Genomic DNA, 13,583 nt, shown 5'->3' with positions numbered 1-13,583 from the left:
GGTGTTTGACAGAGAACTTTTTTCTGCTTGCAGGAGGGTTCCATGGTGTAACGGTTAGCACTCTGGACTTTGAATCCAGTGATCTGAGTTCAAGTCTCAGTGGAGCCTCATTTGGCTTTTTTGCCCTTTGCTCCGCAGTTGCATTAGCATTAGCACACGCTAGCATGAGAGTCTAATTACTTATAGAACAAGTTAGTGGCCCAGTCAATTCCACTCCTCTTCTGTTGGCTGATCCCATCTGCGCGTGGTCTTCATGCCGCACCCAACCTCGCTCATGCTCTTGTACTGCACTTTCCACTTCAGCGTCCTGCTGTATCTTTCATTGGCCACCTTGACTCAAGGCAACAATTCCCCTTGTACTCTTCTCACTTCTAACTCTGTTTCCACCACTGAAGGCCCCGAGCTTCTGGTTGACAAGCTCTTTGATGTCCTTTGCTTGGCTAGCACACAACCGATAGAAGACAAAACTAGGAGTCTTATTTCTCAATAGGGATGCAAGTAAAACACAGAAAATGCTGGACAAGCAGAGTTGTCTAAACAGTGAACATCAATTCCCTTGTGACCAAAGAAGCAAAAGACCCATGTTTCCGCCCGGTTTCGGACCGGGGACCTTCCGCGTGTGAGGCAAATGTGATAACCACTACACTACGGAAACGGTGAGCGATGGCTCGCTTGGCTTTGGAATGTGTCTTAATCAGTAATCTGACCAATCTGACAAATCTGATGGCATGTTACTATCATGCCCTTGAACGGAAGGAACCATGGAGAAGAGACAGACGCTCGCTAGCAAGGAATCTGAACTATAGTCTCGATGTTAGGCTCACTTAAACTTTTGACATTTAGGAGTTCTCTGAAGCAAGCGCAGCTCGACATATGCTGGCCTAAGAACCCCAGAACCTCGAGCAGCAGAACTGTTGCCTAAAGAGGCCATGCGTTTGATCGCGTTGTGCATTGGCTGAAAATAGGCCCAAGTCCTGTGCAGGCCAGCTAGAGCCACTCATTTCCAAGAGCTTAGTGTGTGCCTGCATTTTCAGTGAATATGGTGACTGGAGACATGTTGATTTGTGTGAAATTTCCTGAAATTTGGGCTATAGACAACTTTTTAGCAACATGAGCATCCAAAGGTTACAAGCGTCAGAGCCCTGTACAAGATTTGAGTACTTTCTCTCCTCTGTGTCCCAAACAGCAGTACAACCCCATAAGATAAAGCAATGCCTGCAGGAAGACACTTTTGTATCGGGAAACAAAGAAGCATGTTTCCGCCTGGTTTCGGACCAGGGACCTTTCGCGTGTTAGGCGAACGTGATAACCACTACACTACGGAAACGTGCATGCCTTCTCGTCATTAGAGGGGCATTTCGATGCCTTCTCACATTTCAGGACTTTTATGACAGATCATGTAGGACTAGTGAGAAGCGGGGGAACTCCCATTTGTGTCATTTTTCAAGCATTCCCCCATTTATGGTTATATTGACAATCCAAATTGTGATCTCGAGATAGCATCTCTTCAAATGGGAGCTGATCTTCTTGTTGACAAGCTCTTTGATGTTCTTTGTCAGGCTAGCACACAACCTACAGAAGACAAACCCAAGAGACTTATTTGTTAATAGGGACGCAAGTAAAGCAGAGAAAACGCTGGACAAGCAGAGTTCTCTTGGACTAGCTTCTCTTCTCATGGGAGCTCTTGCCTAGAAGACATTTTTGACTTGTGAGTGCACAGGTGGAATTGATGTTTTTTCAAACCCATTATAGGACTAGATTGTTAGATTGACTAGGATGTGGTGGAGAAATTCCTCAGGTCTTTTTTTTAATGATGGACTGGCAAAAAATGCACGTAGCGTGCGTTTAACGGGTGTGTGGTCATTCCAGGTAAAAGGCAGAGCAGAGAAGGAGACTACTCACTCCCCGTCAGGGAATCGAACCCTGGTCTTCCGTGTGACAGGCGGAGATACTGTCCACTATACTAACGAGGACCTGTGAGCCAAAGAGTTGTCAATGCCAGCGAATTTCATTACGCGGGCATTTTGCCGTAACACGGGTAGAAATATTGCTGTTAAGTGCCTTCGTAACTTGAATTTTTCGTTAAATTGTGTATTTCTAAGTCGGGGTTCCACTGTATTTGGACTTATTTTATTCATATTACACATTTAATACTTGCAGAATTGTATAATTTGCAAAATCATTTTTACAAAAATTTTTTACAAATTTACATGAACTTATAAAAACAAAATATTTTTCAGATTTCAATTTATTCTGAAATGTTTTGTTTTTGTGTACAAATTTATTTACAAATAAATGAAAACTCTGTTGAGCATGAAAGTGAATGTAAAGTCTAATGAGCTATATCAGTTATTAAATTTGATCGGTTCTTTATTATAAATAATATGTGCTGATAAATCCCATGTAAAACATGTGAGGGAACTACTGTAATAGACCCTTTAAATCAGATGTAAATAAAGAGGATATATATATATATTAAAAAAAAGAAATCATAAATCAAGGACACTTTCCTGGCACAACTACACATCATTTACATTTACAGTTTGTCATGGCAGCCTTTTCTTCAAATTTAACAATGAATACAAATGAGAAACAGGTTTTATGTATTGTTTAATAAATTAATTCTTTTTTTATTATGGCAACTTACTGGAATCATATTAAATTAATCTAATCATCCTGTGTGATTAGATAGAGGACCATTAGGGGATCCATTGGTCCTCTTGGGGGGACTCTCCCATAGGGCTTAAATCTGGGACTCTCCACCATTTGACCTTAGAACTGAAGAAGTTTCTCAGATGAGAGGTGAAACGTCTTCAAGCAACTTAAAGAAGTCAGACGCTTTTCTTTCCAAGCTCCTTAGACTGTTTAAGTTGTTGTACCATTTGTTTATTAGCAGGTTTTAAAATATTTTTCAGCTTCACTATCTCTAATACAATTATGTAAAATGAAACCTCAAAACTTAAATAATTATTTAGTTAACTTTTTGGTGATCTAACTTCACTGTCGTTGCTTCTGTTGTTACAGGATGGGCTCAAAATTTTCCCCATGGTATTCAAAATGGTATTGAATATTTTCCCACGTATCACCATGGGGTTTGAAATCCTAGTATTGTGACAATCCTATTTCCTACCACGCAGTGATTGAAGCTTTCCAACATCTTGTTGCACTCGGTAAATGATCCAAGCTTTGTCAGAAAGTAGAGTCTGCTCATCTACTTCTTGTACACAGTATCACTTTTGGTCTGTAGTGTAGTGACTTATTGGATGTGTGTTACCACCCCTAGAGGACTTGTCTTATTATTTACATATGAAAATAAGGTCCAAGACTAACCATTTAAAGGGTGGTAAATTCATTGCCTGCATTCATATGTGGACCATTCAGATCTCAACCTTAAAACAGTATTGACCAAACTTGTAAGTATATCTTTATATTTCCAGAATTTGAGTTATTTCTATTGAAAAAAACCTCATCAATACAATACAAACTTACACTAATCAGTAACAACGTTAAAACTAATGAAAAGTTGCATGATTAAGACTGATCTTGCTCTTTGTGGAGAAAATTGGTGTGGCAGGGATAATGGTTGAAGTAGCTGCCACACCAAAACCCCCCCAAAAAACCTGTCTGTGAGGCTAAGGGAGACGTGTAAGACGTGTAAGGCCTGGGGGCCAGAAGCTCCAATCCAGCCTAACTGACATCTTTCAAAAATGTGACAGGTTTAAATTTTGGACTCTTTAAAGTAATCGACATAATGAAGTAATAGATAAACAATTAAATGACAGGAAAGTTTCTATTTTTTTCCACAAGCTACTATAGAAATTCTGTTCTTTTTCTTTTGTCTAGAGTAAAATAAGTAAATAAATTATTTGTCTGGGCAATAAGACTGTTAGAACAACTTTTCCTGTAATTTTTAAACATTTATTTCTTACTATTTAATTAAGTAATGTAGTGTGTTCTCATATTATGTTCTTTTTTATATATTCCCAAAGAAAACATTTAAAGTCATTATTTTCTGACTTTATTCTCATTCTCAAAAGCATGCTATGTCATTCTTTTGTGGATTAACACATCATAGTAAACCGGGAACAGATATAATGAAAAGTGGCTTTAAAGTTGTTGGTTTTTTTTGTTTGTTTTTCGTTTTTATTTGTGTTGACCTATATTCCTCCTCTCTCCAGTGAAATCAGAAATGGGCTGTGTCCCAAAACTGACTCTCCTTCTCTTTGGTAAGATCCCCAAATATGCATAATGGAAATGTGTGATTTGAATTGTAAAGTTGAAAAAGAAGCCACAGGACATTTTCCATTACCTCAAAAACAGTGTGTCAAAAAAATCTTATGTTTCATTTTATTAAAACTTTGAGGAGGTGCAAAGAGGCATTGAATGAACCCCTACAAATGATCTCTATTCCTCAAAATTAAATATATAAATCTAAAGCTATAATTTTGACTCTGTGCATAACATGAGCTACTCCCATGCAGACACTGCCTCAACTTTCACTCATAAGTTTCCATGAACAAGAACTTTACGTCTCTCTTCTAGTATTTTATGAGCATCTGCTCTCCTCCATGTGTCTGTTTCAATGGAGACCAGCAGAGCACACATAACCACGAGTTGAGTAACATTACTTTTATGGGGAACTTACATTAAAGGTAAAATGTTACTTAAGTTATTCAGCTACCTACATAGAAAAGTGGCTTGTTGGAGTGCTTTCATGCAACTAAAAATAAAAACTGTTTTCAATTTAGCTTGCACGTCAATTAAGCCCATATGGGGGAAACATTGTCTCTTTTTATAGTCCTTGTCACTACTCTTGCTTCAGCATTTTGAATCAGCTGAAGGTTATGAAGAGATATTGTGTAAATGCAAGAAAGCATTCCAATATATTTGTTTAATATGCACACAGAAGGACATATACTGGTGAAAAATGATTTCATGATTCCTCACGGTGTTACAGTGTTGGCCATTGTTATTTGAACTGGAATAAAAGAGACCGAAATCAAGTTTGCAGGAGCAACTCAGCGCTGAGTTGCTAAAGTCTAAAACTGAATGTTAGCTTTCTGACTAAATAGGAAAATATGCCATGGTTGAAATAAACCTGAATTATTGTTTTATCTTCAAGTAATCCAGTAGTTATGACCCCAGCAACAAAGTAAAATATGCTAGGATATGGCAATTCACTGGCAAATATTAAATTCAATATTGATCTTATAATATTTGGACATTACTGCAACATTACTGGCCTCCTTGTTTTTATATTAGTAGACTGGTACCCCTGTGTAGCCTGTAAATGTAGTTACAAAAATCGCACTAAGGGCTCTTTAATGTTTGTTTATCCTTTTCTTGTGTGTATTATGCAAATAATTAACTTAATACTACTTATACTATCTATTACCAATGTTAGGGTTTAGTCTCTGCTTCTGCTCAAAGTTCCCTTCTCGTAACTACTACTACGTTGACAAAAGAATGAGCTGGAACGATGCTCAACAATACTGCAGAGAGAAGTACACAGACCTGGCCACCTTCGAAAACATGGATGATATAAGCAGGCTAAATTCAACTTTTTCCTACGACTGTGCATGGATTGGACTGCAGGATGATCCCAAATCCTGGAAGAATACGCTAGGCAATGACACCAACTCCTGGAGATGGGCAGTAACTGGTGAAATGAGCAAAACTGTTTACAACAACTGGTACTATACCAATCCAGATAATTATCATGCAAATGAAACTTGTGTAATAATGGGTCTTGATGGAAAGTGGTTTGATAAAAACTGTGGCGAAAGCAGAAGCTTCGTTTGCTACAATGGTAAGAAAATATTTTCATTCATGGGTTTCTGACCTCACTAATGACTTAACCTGCATTTTTTACTAGTAGATTTCACAGAAAACATCACTGAAGATTTGTTGTATAAAATATAAGAAAACCCCTAGCTCAAAAAGTTTGAGTAGTGATTTGAAAACATTAAATTGATTATCCAAAATTTTTACTCTTTCCTTTACAATGTTAACTATTTGATATCCATAATAAATTCAGAATCATCTGTCATCTGCCATGATTACTTGAATGCTTAAACACTTTCTTTCCCGCTCACTGGCTTATTTTCTATCTGCTGCAGTTACACAGCAAAACAAGAAAAACTACATGTACATCTCTATTACAAAAACATGGCCCTCTGCTCGAGAATACTGCATAAAACTAAGCATGGACTTGGCAGTGATCGAAAACAGTGAAGAGAACGCTGAGGTCAATTCAGTAAAACCAAACAGCAACGACATTTGGATCGGTCTGTACAGAGCAGGGGCGATTTTAGCCCATTTTTGGGGGTGCTTCAGCACCCCCAAAATGAATCAAAGCACCCCCAAAGATTTCTTCCTTTTTTTGACAATATTTGCTGTTTGTGTGACACACTACTAAAAATATAAAAAGCATTCAGTACTTGGTTGAGACGTAAGATTTTAACAACAAAAGTATACATAACCCCTCCCCCCTCCCAAAATGGTTTGTTCCAGCTCCCCTACTCTGGCTCTAGCGCCGTTGCTACCAGAGCGATGGTGGCTGAGACGCAGCAGAGCGGAGGTGTGAGCATCTGGCTTAAAACAGGACATATTAGCTGCATTTAACCTTCAGTTACTCTTTATATAGTTAGGTAGGAGTCAGACTATGTTTCTTTTTAGCTGAAAAACATTACACCAGGTAACCTGCAGTGTTGAAAACGTGTTTTCCCACGATGTTTGCTACCCTATAATCCGCCCTGCTCTGTAGTAAAATCAGCGACATTTGACCCTCGTGTTGCTCCCATTGAAATTTATATAACCCATTTAAAATCTAAAACTGTCCGCAGCCTGCTGTTGTTACCACTGTCCTGTTAGAAATGGATACTAACTGACTGAATGCCCATTAACCTTAGAACACCTGCTGTGTCTGCGTGTGTGTGCGCGCGCGTTTGTGTACAGAGAGACAGCCAGGTTCATAATGGATATAAGGAAGTTGTTTGTTTGTTCTTTTAAAAGGAGCCACATTCAGGTAAAAGTGTAAAATCAAATGATCCATCAATCAAGAATAATGTTGGATCAGTGTTTCAATGTGTATATCTTTTATTAGATGTTCATGTGGTTTGGTTATTTGCCTTTTGGTTGAAAGTACACTGAGAGGGGACTTTTTGTTAGTGATCTTAATAGTATTTTTCCATATTAATGCAAATTTTCATCTAATTGAATACAATCTATTTATGTATGATTGTCAGTCCAAAGAGGGAGAGAGGAAAGAGGGGAATGTGAGGAGAAAGTACAAAGACAGGAAGAACCAGGTAAGAAAACAGACAGAGAACAGTGACAGGCACAACAGAAACTATTAAACTGACAAAAAGAAAAAGAAAAGATTTTATTCATACAATCTGGAAGTTGTGTTCTCCCCATATTAAAGCTGCTATACAGAATCTGCTAAACAAACTGGGTTGAAACATTTTAGACCCTTTTTAACAACATTCCAACATAACATTATAATGGATTGGGGAGGTTAAAATTAATGATATATTTTTATGTGGTTCAGCCACAACTCTACTGTTGTGTTAAAATGTACAAAACAGTGATGTCATGTTTTGTGACGAGGACCCAGGCACAGAGAAACTTGATAAATTTAAGAATCTTATGATTTAATAAATAAATTTGCAGACTTGCACAGAGATGGTAAAATTATGATGACTGATAACGGAGACAAAGACAACAGACGATGAGGACAGGGAGGAACAGGGGTTTAAATGCACCAAGGACACAGTTATAGAGATCTTGGGACAACTGGAGACATTTAAGGATGCAGGAAGTGACAGAGACAGGGAAGAAGTCTCATTGTGACGTGTAAAGTTTATCTTGCCTGGCTGGGCAGCTCTCTGGGTGCTTAGCACCCCCAAAGCTCTGATCCTAGAATCGCCCCTGGTACAGAGTGCCATGGACCTGGTCTGACAAGAGTCAGAGCTCCTTTAAACACTGGCAAAGTTCCAGCCCAAATGACCCTCAAGGTAACCAGCATTGTGTGGTGGAGAATAACCTCCACAAGTGGGATGACGACATATGTACAAAGAATTGTGTTTTCATTTGCCATCAAGGTAAATGTTCAATAACACACGCAAAACAAATAAACAAACAAACAAAAAAACATACCCTGACTAACAACAACTCCTGTTTCTCAGTTTGTCAAAACTTACTTTTATTTTTTGGTTACATGTTTCCTGCTAAGTTGCAAAGTTGAGGACGACAGTGAAGATTAAGTTTTTGACTGATGTTGACTTAACTGACTCTGCAATTAATGTCCAGATACTCCAACAGGTAAAATTTTTGTTTTTGCTTCTGGAAAAATTTCAAGTAAAGCAAACAAACTACAAAGAAAAAGCAATGGATAAATATACTGACAGACAGCTTCAATAAAATGATGAAACCACCTACTTCTCTTTCTATTCTGTCACAGCTAGGAGCCAAGCTAACAAATCAAGGATTGACTGATTTCAAACTGCAGTGGAAGATTCAACCCAAGAAACAAGAGAATGAGGAAAACAGAGAAACTTAGAGGAACTAGGTGTGTTTTGGATCACTGCTCAGCTTTGTAACCCAAGTGTGCTTAAGATTCAGGACAGAAATTGATGGCCAGATATTCTCCTTCAGGATTTTTAAATTTTTTAGAAAAATTATTTATTTTTTTTCCCCAATTTTAAACTACAAAAAGTCATTCAGATACCAAAGGAGAAAAGCAGCCCCAAAGGATTACACTAGCAGCACTATTTTTGTTGATGTGATGTTCTTTTCAGAATCAGAATGAGTTTTATTGCCAAATGTTGAGCAGGTTTACAACATTAGGAAATTGCTGTGGTACTTAGTGCAAAACATACTGTCAGACAATGCTTAAATAAACATAAAAATAAAAATTAAAAGTGCTAAGTAGATAGATTTATACATGAGTGCAGGTGGTGATCAGTGCAAACATGGAATGATGCTTTGAACACAGTGTAGGGTCATGTGTTAGTGGTGGGAACAGCTTGAACAGCTTTTCACTTGGCATAGCACGGTGAAAATCTTCCAAAATGTTAAACTTTTAACTCATTAGTCCAAATAATATTTTTCAAAGGTTTTGGGGATTAACATTTTTTGTAGCAAATGCGGTGTGTTGTGAGTAGTGAGTAGTGGTTCTCTCCTTGGGACATATTGGGACAATGCACTTTTGGAGTAATTCCGGTAGGCCAGCCATGCCTGGGAAGTTTCACCACTGTTCAGTTTTCTCCATTTGTGGATAATCAAGTTAATTTAAAAACAGTCCTTTGAACCTTCATAGCTGGATGTACTTTGTCTAAAATTAAAAATTAATTGTGCAAAATATTTAAGTGTGGGAAATATGCAAAAAACTAAGGAATGAAAAAAAAGGGGGAAATTAGTTTTTCATGGCACTATATATGCAACATATGCCTTAAATTTTGCCACATTATCAAAGAGATGATGATATGTTGCTGTTATTTAATATTGTCCCCTATATAAATGTGTTATATAAATTAAAAGAAATAGTTGACAGTAAACACAAAAAGGTTATTATATTCATTGTTGATGTTTGAGGAATTTGTATCGTTGCAATAAAATTGTTTTAAAATTGTGGGGCTGAATTTACTATTTGAATGTCAGTAAATAGTCTGTAGGTAATCGGTCTGGTAAACTAATCACTATGATGACAAATAACACTATAACATGAAGTAATGCTTGTCGAGTAACTTGGGGTAAAGAGACCCCTGGCTGAATATCAGCTTTCCAAGCTTCTTGCTGCTTCTCCCAATATTAAGAAGGTTTGGGGTCTCTTTGTACTCCTGAAGGATTGAATATTCAATGCACCCTGAGTAGGTTAATTACATAGTATAACTGATGTGATTTCATTATTATTTTGTGATTATTCTTGTTTTTAATTCTGCTTTTGCTTTGTCCTGCCAAATTGCTTGAATACATTTTTCAAAAATTTTCAATGACCTTTTAGCCCTTTGTGAAACAGTAAAAGAAAAGAAAAAGTATTATTACCAACACCACAAAACAACAACAACAAAAAAAAAACAAACAAAAACACAAAACAACCCAACCTTCCATCATGGCTGTAGAAACTCATTGTTCTACTTCTATACTCACCTCCTCCGTATACTTCCATTCCTTAAGAATGGCTTCTTGATACTGACAACCACACTTCCCTGAAAACCATTTTTATGAGATTTCAGTGAATAGTCAGTGGATCAACTGAAGGGCCAGATGATCTCAGGTCCTATTTCAGGTCTTAACTGCATTTTTCCCCACTTCTTAAGAACATATATTTCAGATACTATTCATCTCTCATTGACAGTATCAAGTCCTGCCGTTCTTTTGTTCTCCACTTCTCCAGTTTTCAGATGTTAACTTTAAGTGTAAATATTTTTAATTGACTGTTCTTTGAAGTTTTAACTTACAAAAGTTCTCAGCAACAGCCGAGTCAAATTTAATTCTTATTATTGCTTTTGTCATGGTCCTGAGTCTGTGGACTCATTGGTTTTGGTTTTGATTATTATCTTGTGTTTTAGATTCATTCTTGTTGGGAATTTCTTGCTCTCAGGTTTTGTTTCTGTTTTGTATTTCGAGCTCCTTTTGTTCTGTGTCTCTGTGCCTGCCCTGGTCCCACATCTTTGTGTTCCCTCCCTGTTGACATATCTTGTGTTAAGTTTGTGTCTGTGCATACCTGTTGTATTTCCTATTTTACTTTGAAGCTGCCTTGTCTAATGTCAGTGTGTTCAGTTTACGTTTCCCCTGTCTCATCAGCTCTGATTTCTCCCAGCTGTGTTGCTCTCCTGTATCCCATTCCCTGATTGCTCTTGTGAGTATATAAGCCCTGTGTTTTCTCCTGCTTGTTGCTGGTCTGTGTTATTGCCCTGTGTTTCCACTGCATGTAGGTTTCAGGTTAGTTTTCTCAGTTTAGGTTTCTCTTTATCCTGTTCACCTCAAAAAATAAAGCTCACTCTCCCTCACATCTACGTCAGTGCCTGTGTTTTCGGCCCTTACCACAACCCCAGACATCTGCTGTTGCAGCTGTGACAGCTTTGTTACATCGTCTGGGAATAACCATAGAGAACAAAAATACCCATGGATGTCATGTTTTACTATAAGGAGACCATACATTTTTATTCCTTGAGAGCGAGAGAGAGCGAGAGTGAGAGAGAGCGAGAGATAAAACCTACAGCTTCAGAATCTAGCCCTAAACACAAAGCACGGACCCACCGAAACATCAGAATCAGTGAGCTGTCCGTGCCGTCGGGTGAGAAAGACGACATCTAGCTGTTTGGTGGTTGCTGAAATTTTGTGAGGTTTAACCTGAGATTCTGGCATTTCAGGCAAAATAAATTAAATGCCCACCACAATACGAGAGCTCAGGTTATTCTTGGGTCTAGTGGGTTACTATAGCAGTTTCTGCCAGAATTTGTCGACAGTAGTGGCTCCTATAAGTCATTTGTGCAGTACAAATGCAGAGTGTCAACATGTATTTAACTGTGCCAAGTCTCTCCTTTGCAGTGCCCCTTTACTGGCTCCAGGTTTCAGCAAGGCCTTCAACGTGTAGCAGTACTGCTACACGATGGAGCAGATGGCATCAGTCACCAAGTTGCCTACTTCTCAGCTAAGTTCAAGCCTCACCAACTTAACTACTCCACCATTGAGAAAGAAACGTTAACCATTTTGATGTTTATGTAAGATCCACCGCAACTCCTGTTATGGTGTATACCGACCATAACCCTTTGGTATTTCTGAAGTGCATGTACAACCACAACCAGAGATTGATAAGATGGGCTTTGCTTGTTCAAGAATACAATCCAGACATCAGACATAAGAGAGGTCAGAGGTCAGATTTGTGTGCTTCCTGAAGTCCACAATAATCTCCACTGTCTTCTGGACATTCAGCACCAGGTTGTTGTGGCTGCACCAGGACACCAGACGTTCAACCTCCCTCCTGTAGGCATACTCATCCCCGTCCGAGATGAGTCCAATAACGGTGGTGTCATCTGAAAACTTGATTAGCTTGAAAGACTGGTGGGTGGAGGTGCAGCAGTTAGTGTACAGGGAGAAGAGCAGAGGAGAAAGAACAAAGCCCTGAGGGGAGCCAGTGCTGATGGTCTGGGAGTCCAAGACATTCTTTCCCAGCCTCACATGCTGCTTCCTGTCCGTCAGGAAGTTAGTGATCCTTTAACGGGTGTGTGGTCATTCCAGGTAAAAGGCAGAGCAGAGAAGGAGACTGCTCACTCCCCGTCGGGGAATCGAACCCCGGTCTTCCGCGTGACAGGCGGACATACTGTCCACTATACTAACGAGGACCTGCAAGGCACTGTCGGGGACACGTCAAGGTGGGATTCGCAGCAGGTATGACACACAAATTGTCGTCGGCCATGTAAAAATCCCCATCACTTTACCAGGAACTACAGTTTTATGGGTGTTTGACAGAGAACTTTTTTCTGCTTGCAGGAGGGTTCCATGGTGTAACGGTTAGCACTCTGGACTTTGAATCCAGTGATATGAATTCAAGTCTCAGTGGAGCCTCATTTGGCTTTCTAGCCCTTTGCTCCGCAGTTGCATAAGCATTAGCACACGCTAGCATGAGAGTCTAATTACTTATAGAACAAGTTAGTGGCCCAGTCAATTCCACTCGTCTTCTGTTGGCTGATCCCATCTGCGCGTGGTCTTCATGCCGCACCCAACCTCGCTCATGCTCTTGTACTGCACTTTCCACTTCAGTGTCCTGCTGTATCTTTCATTGGCCATCTTGACTCAAGGCAACAATTCCCCTTGTACTCTTCTCACTTCTAACTCTGTTGCCACCACTGAAGGCCCCGAGCTTGTGGTTGACAAGCTCTTTGATGTCCTTTGCTTGGCTAGCACACAACCGACAGAAGACAAAACTAGGAGTCTTATTTCTCAATAGGGACGCAAGTAAAACAGAGAAAATGCTGGACAAGCAGAGTTGTCTAAACAGTGAACATCAATTCCCTTGTGACCAAAGAAGCAAAAGACCCATGTTTCCGCCCGGTTTCGGACCGGGGACCTTTCGCGTGTGAGGCGAATGTGATAACCACTACACTACGGAAACGGTGAGCGATGGCTCGCTTGGCTTTGGAATGTGTCTTAATCAGTAATCTGACCAATCTGACAAATCTGATGGCATGTTACTATCATGCCCTTGAACGGAAGGAACCATGGAGAAGAGACAGACGCTCGCTAGCAAGGAATCTGAACTATAGTCTCGATGTTAGGCTCACTTAAACTTTTGACATTTAGGAGTTCTCTGAAGCAAGCGCAGCTCGACATATGCTGCCCTAAGAACCCCAGAACCTCGAGCAGCAGAACTGTTGCCTAAAGAGGCCATGCGTTTGATCGCGTTGTGCATTGGCTGAAAATAGGCCCAAGTCCTGTGCAGGCCAGCTAGAGCCACTCATTTCCAAGAGCTTAGTCTGTGCCTGCATCTTCAGTGAATATGGTGACTGGAGACATGTTGATTTGTGTGAAATTTCCTGAAATTTGGGCTATAGACAACTTTTTAGCAACATGAGCAT

At 39.4% G+C, this 13,583-nt stretch overlaps 1 protein-coding gene and 5 non-coding genes across 6 annotated transcripts; 2 read left to right on the top strand and 4 right to left on the bottom strand.

The window, feature by feature from the left end:
• Window positions 1–36: 36 nt before the first annotated feature.
• trnaq-uug (transfer RNA glutamine (anticodon UUG)) lies at window positions 37–108 on the top strand. Its single transcript has one exon. It is a non-coding gene; the product is annotated as a tRNA-Gln (tRNA).
• A 474-nt stretch (window positions 109–582) lies between these two features.
• trnav-cac (transfer RNA valine (anticodon CAC)) lies at window positions 583–655 on the bottom strand. Its single transcript has one exon. It is a non-coding gene; the product is annotated as a tRNA-Val (tRNA).
• Window positions 656–1,254: 599 nt separating this feature from the next.
• Window positions 1,255–1,327, bottom strand: trnav-aac (transfer RNA valine (anticodon AAC)). The gene has a single exon. It is a non-coding gene; the product is annotated as a tRNA-Val (tRNA).
• Window positions 1,328–4,168: 2,841 nt separating this feature from the next.
• On the top strand, window positions 4,169–8,563 carry LOC118454242 (macrophage mannose receptor 1-like). Its single transcript, XM_087847835.1, has 6 exons — window positions 4,169–4,226; window positions 5,405–5,809; window positions 6,120–6,291; window positions 7,936–8,105; window positions 8,237–8,325; window positions 8,465–8,563. Exons 1-6 carry the CDS (start codon window positions 4,190–4,192, stop codon window positions 8,561–8,563), a joined length of 972 nt encoding a protein of 323 aa, XP_087703961.1. The 5' UTR covers window positions 4,169–4,189.
• A 3,715-nt stretch (window positions 8,564–12,278) lies between these two features.
• Window positions 12,279–12,350, bottom strand: trnad-guc (transfer RNA aspartic acid (anticodon GUC)). Its single transcript has one exon. It is a non-coding gene; the product is annotated as a tRNA-Asp (tRNA).
• Window positions 12,351–13,047: 697 nt separating this feature from the next.
• trnav-cac (transfer RNA valine (anticodon CAC)) lies at window positions 13,048–13,120 on the bottom strand. The gene has a single exon. It is a non-coding gene; the product is annotated as a tRNA-Val (tRNA).
• Window positions 13,121–13,583: the final 463 nt, after the last annotated feature.

This window comes from Neolamprologus brichardi, chromosome 11 (assembly GCF_056152115.1).
Source record: "Neolamprologus brichardi isolate AB-2024 chromosome 11, ASM5615211v1, whole genome shotgun sequence".
Lineage (NCBI taxonomy): Eukaryota > Metazoa > Chordata > Actinopteri > Cichliformes > Cichlidae > Neolamprologus > Neolamprologus brichardi.
Note: the sequence above shows the minus strand (reverse complement) of the source record. Positions and strands in the feature narration are given on the sequence as shown.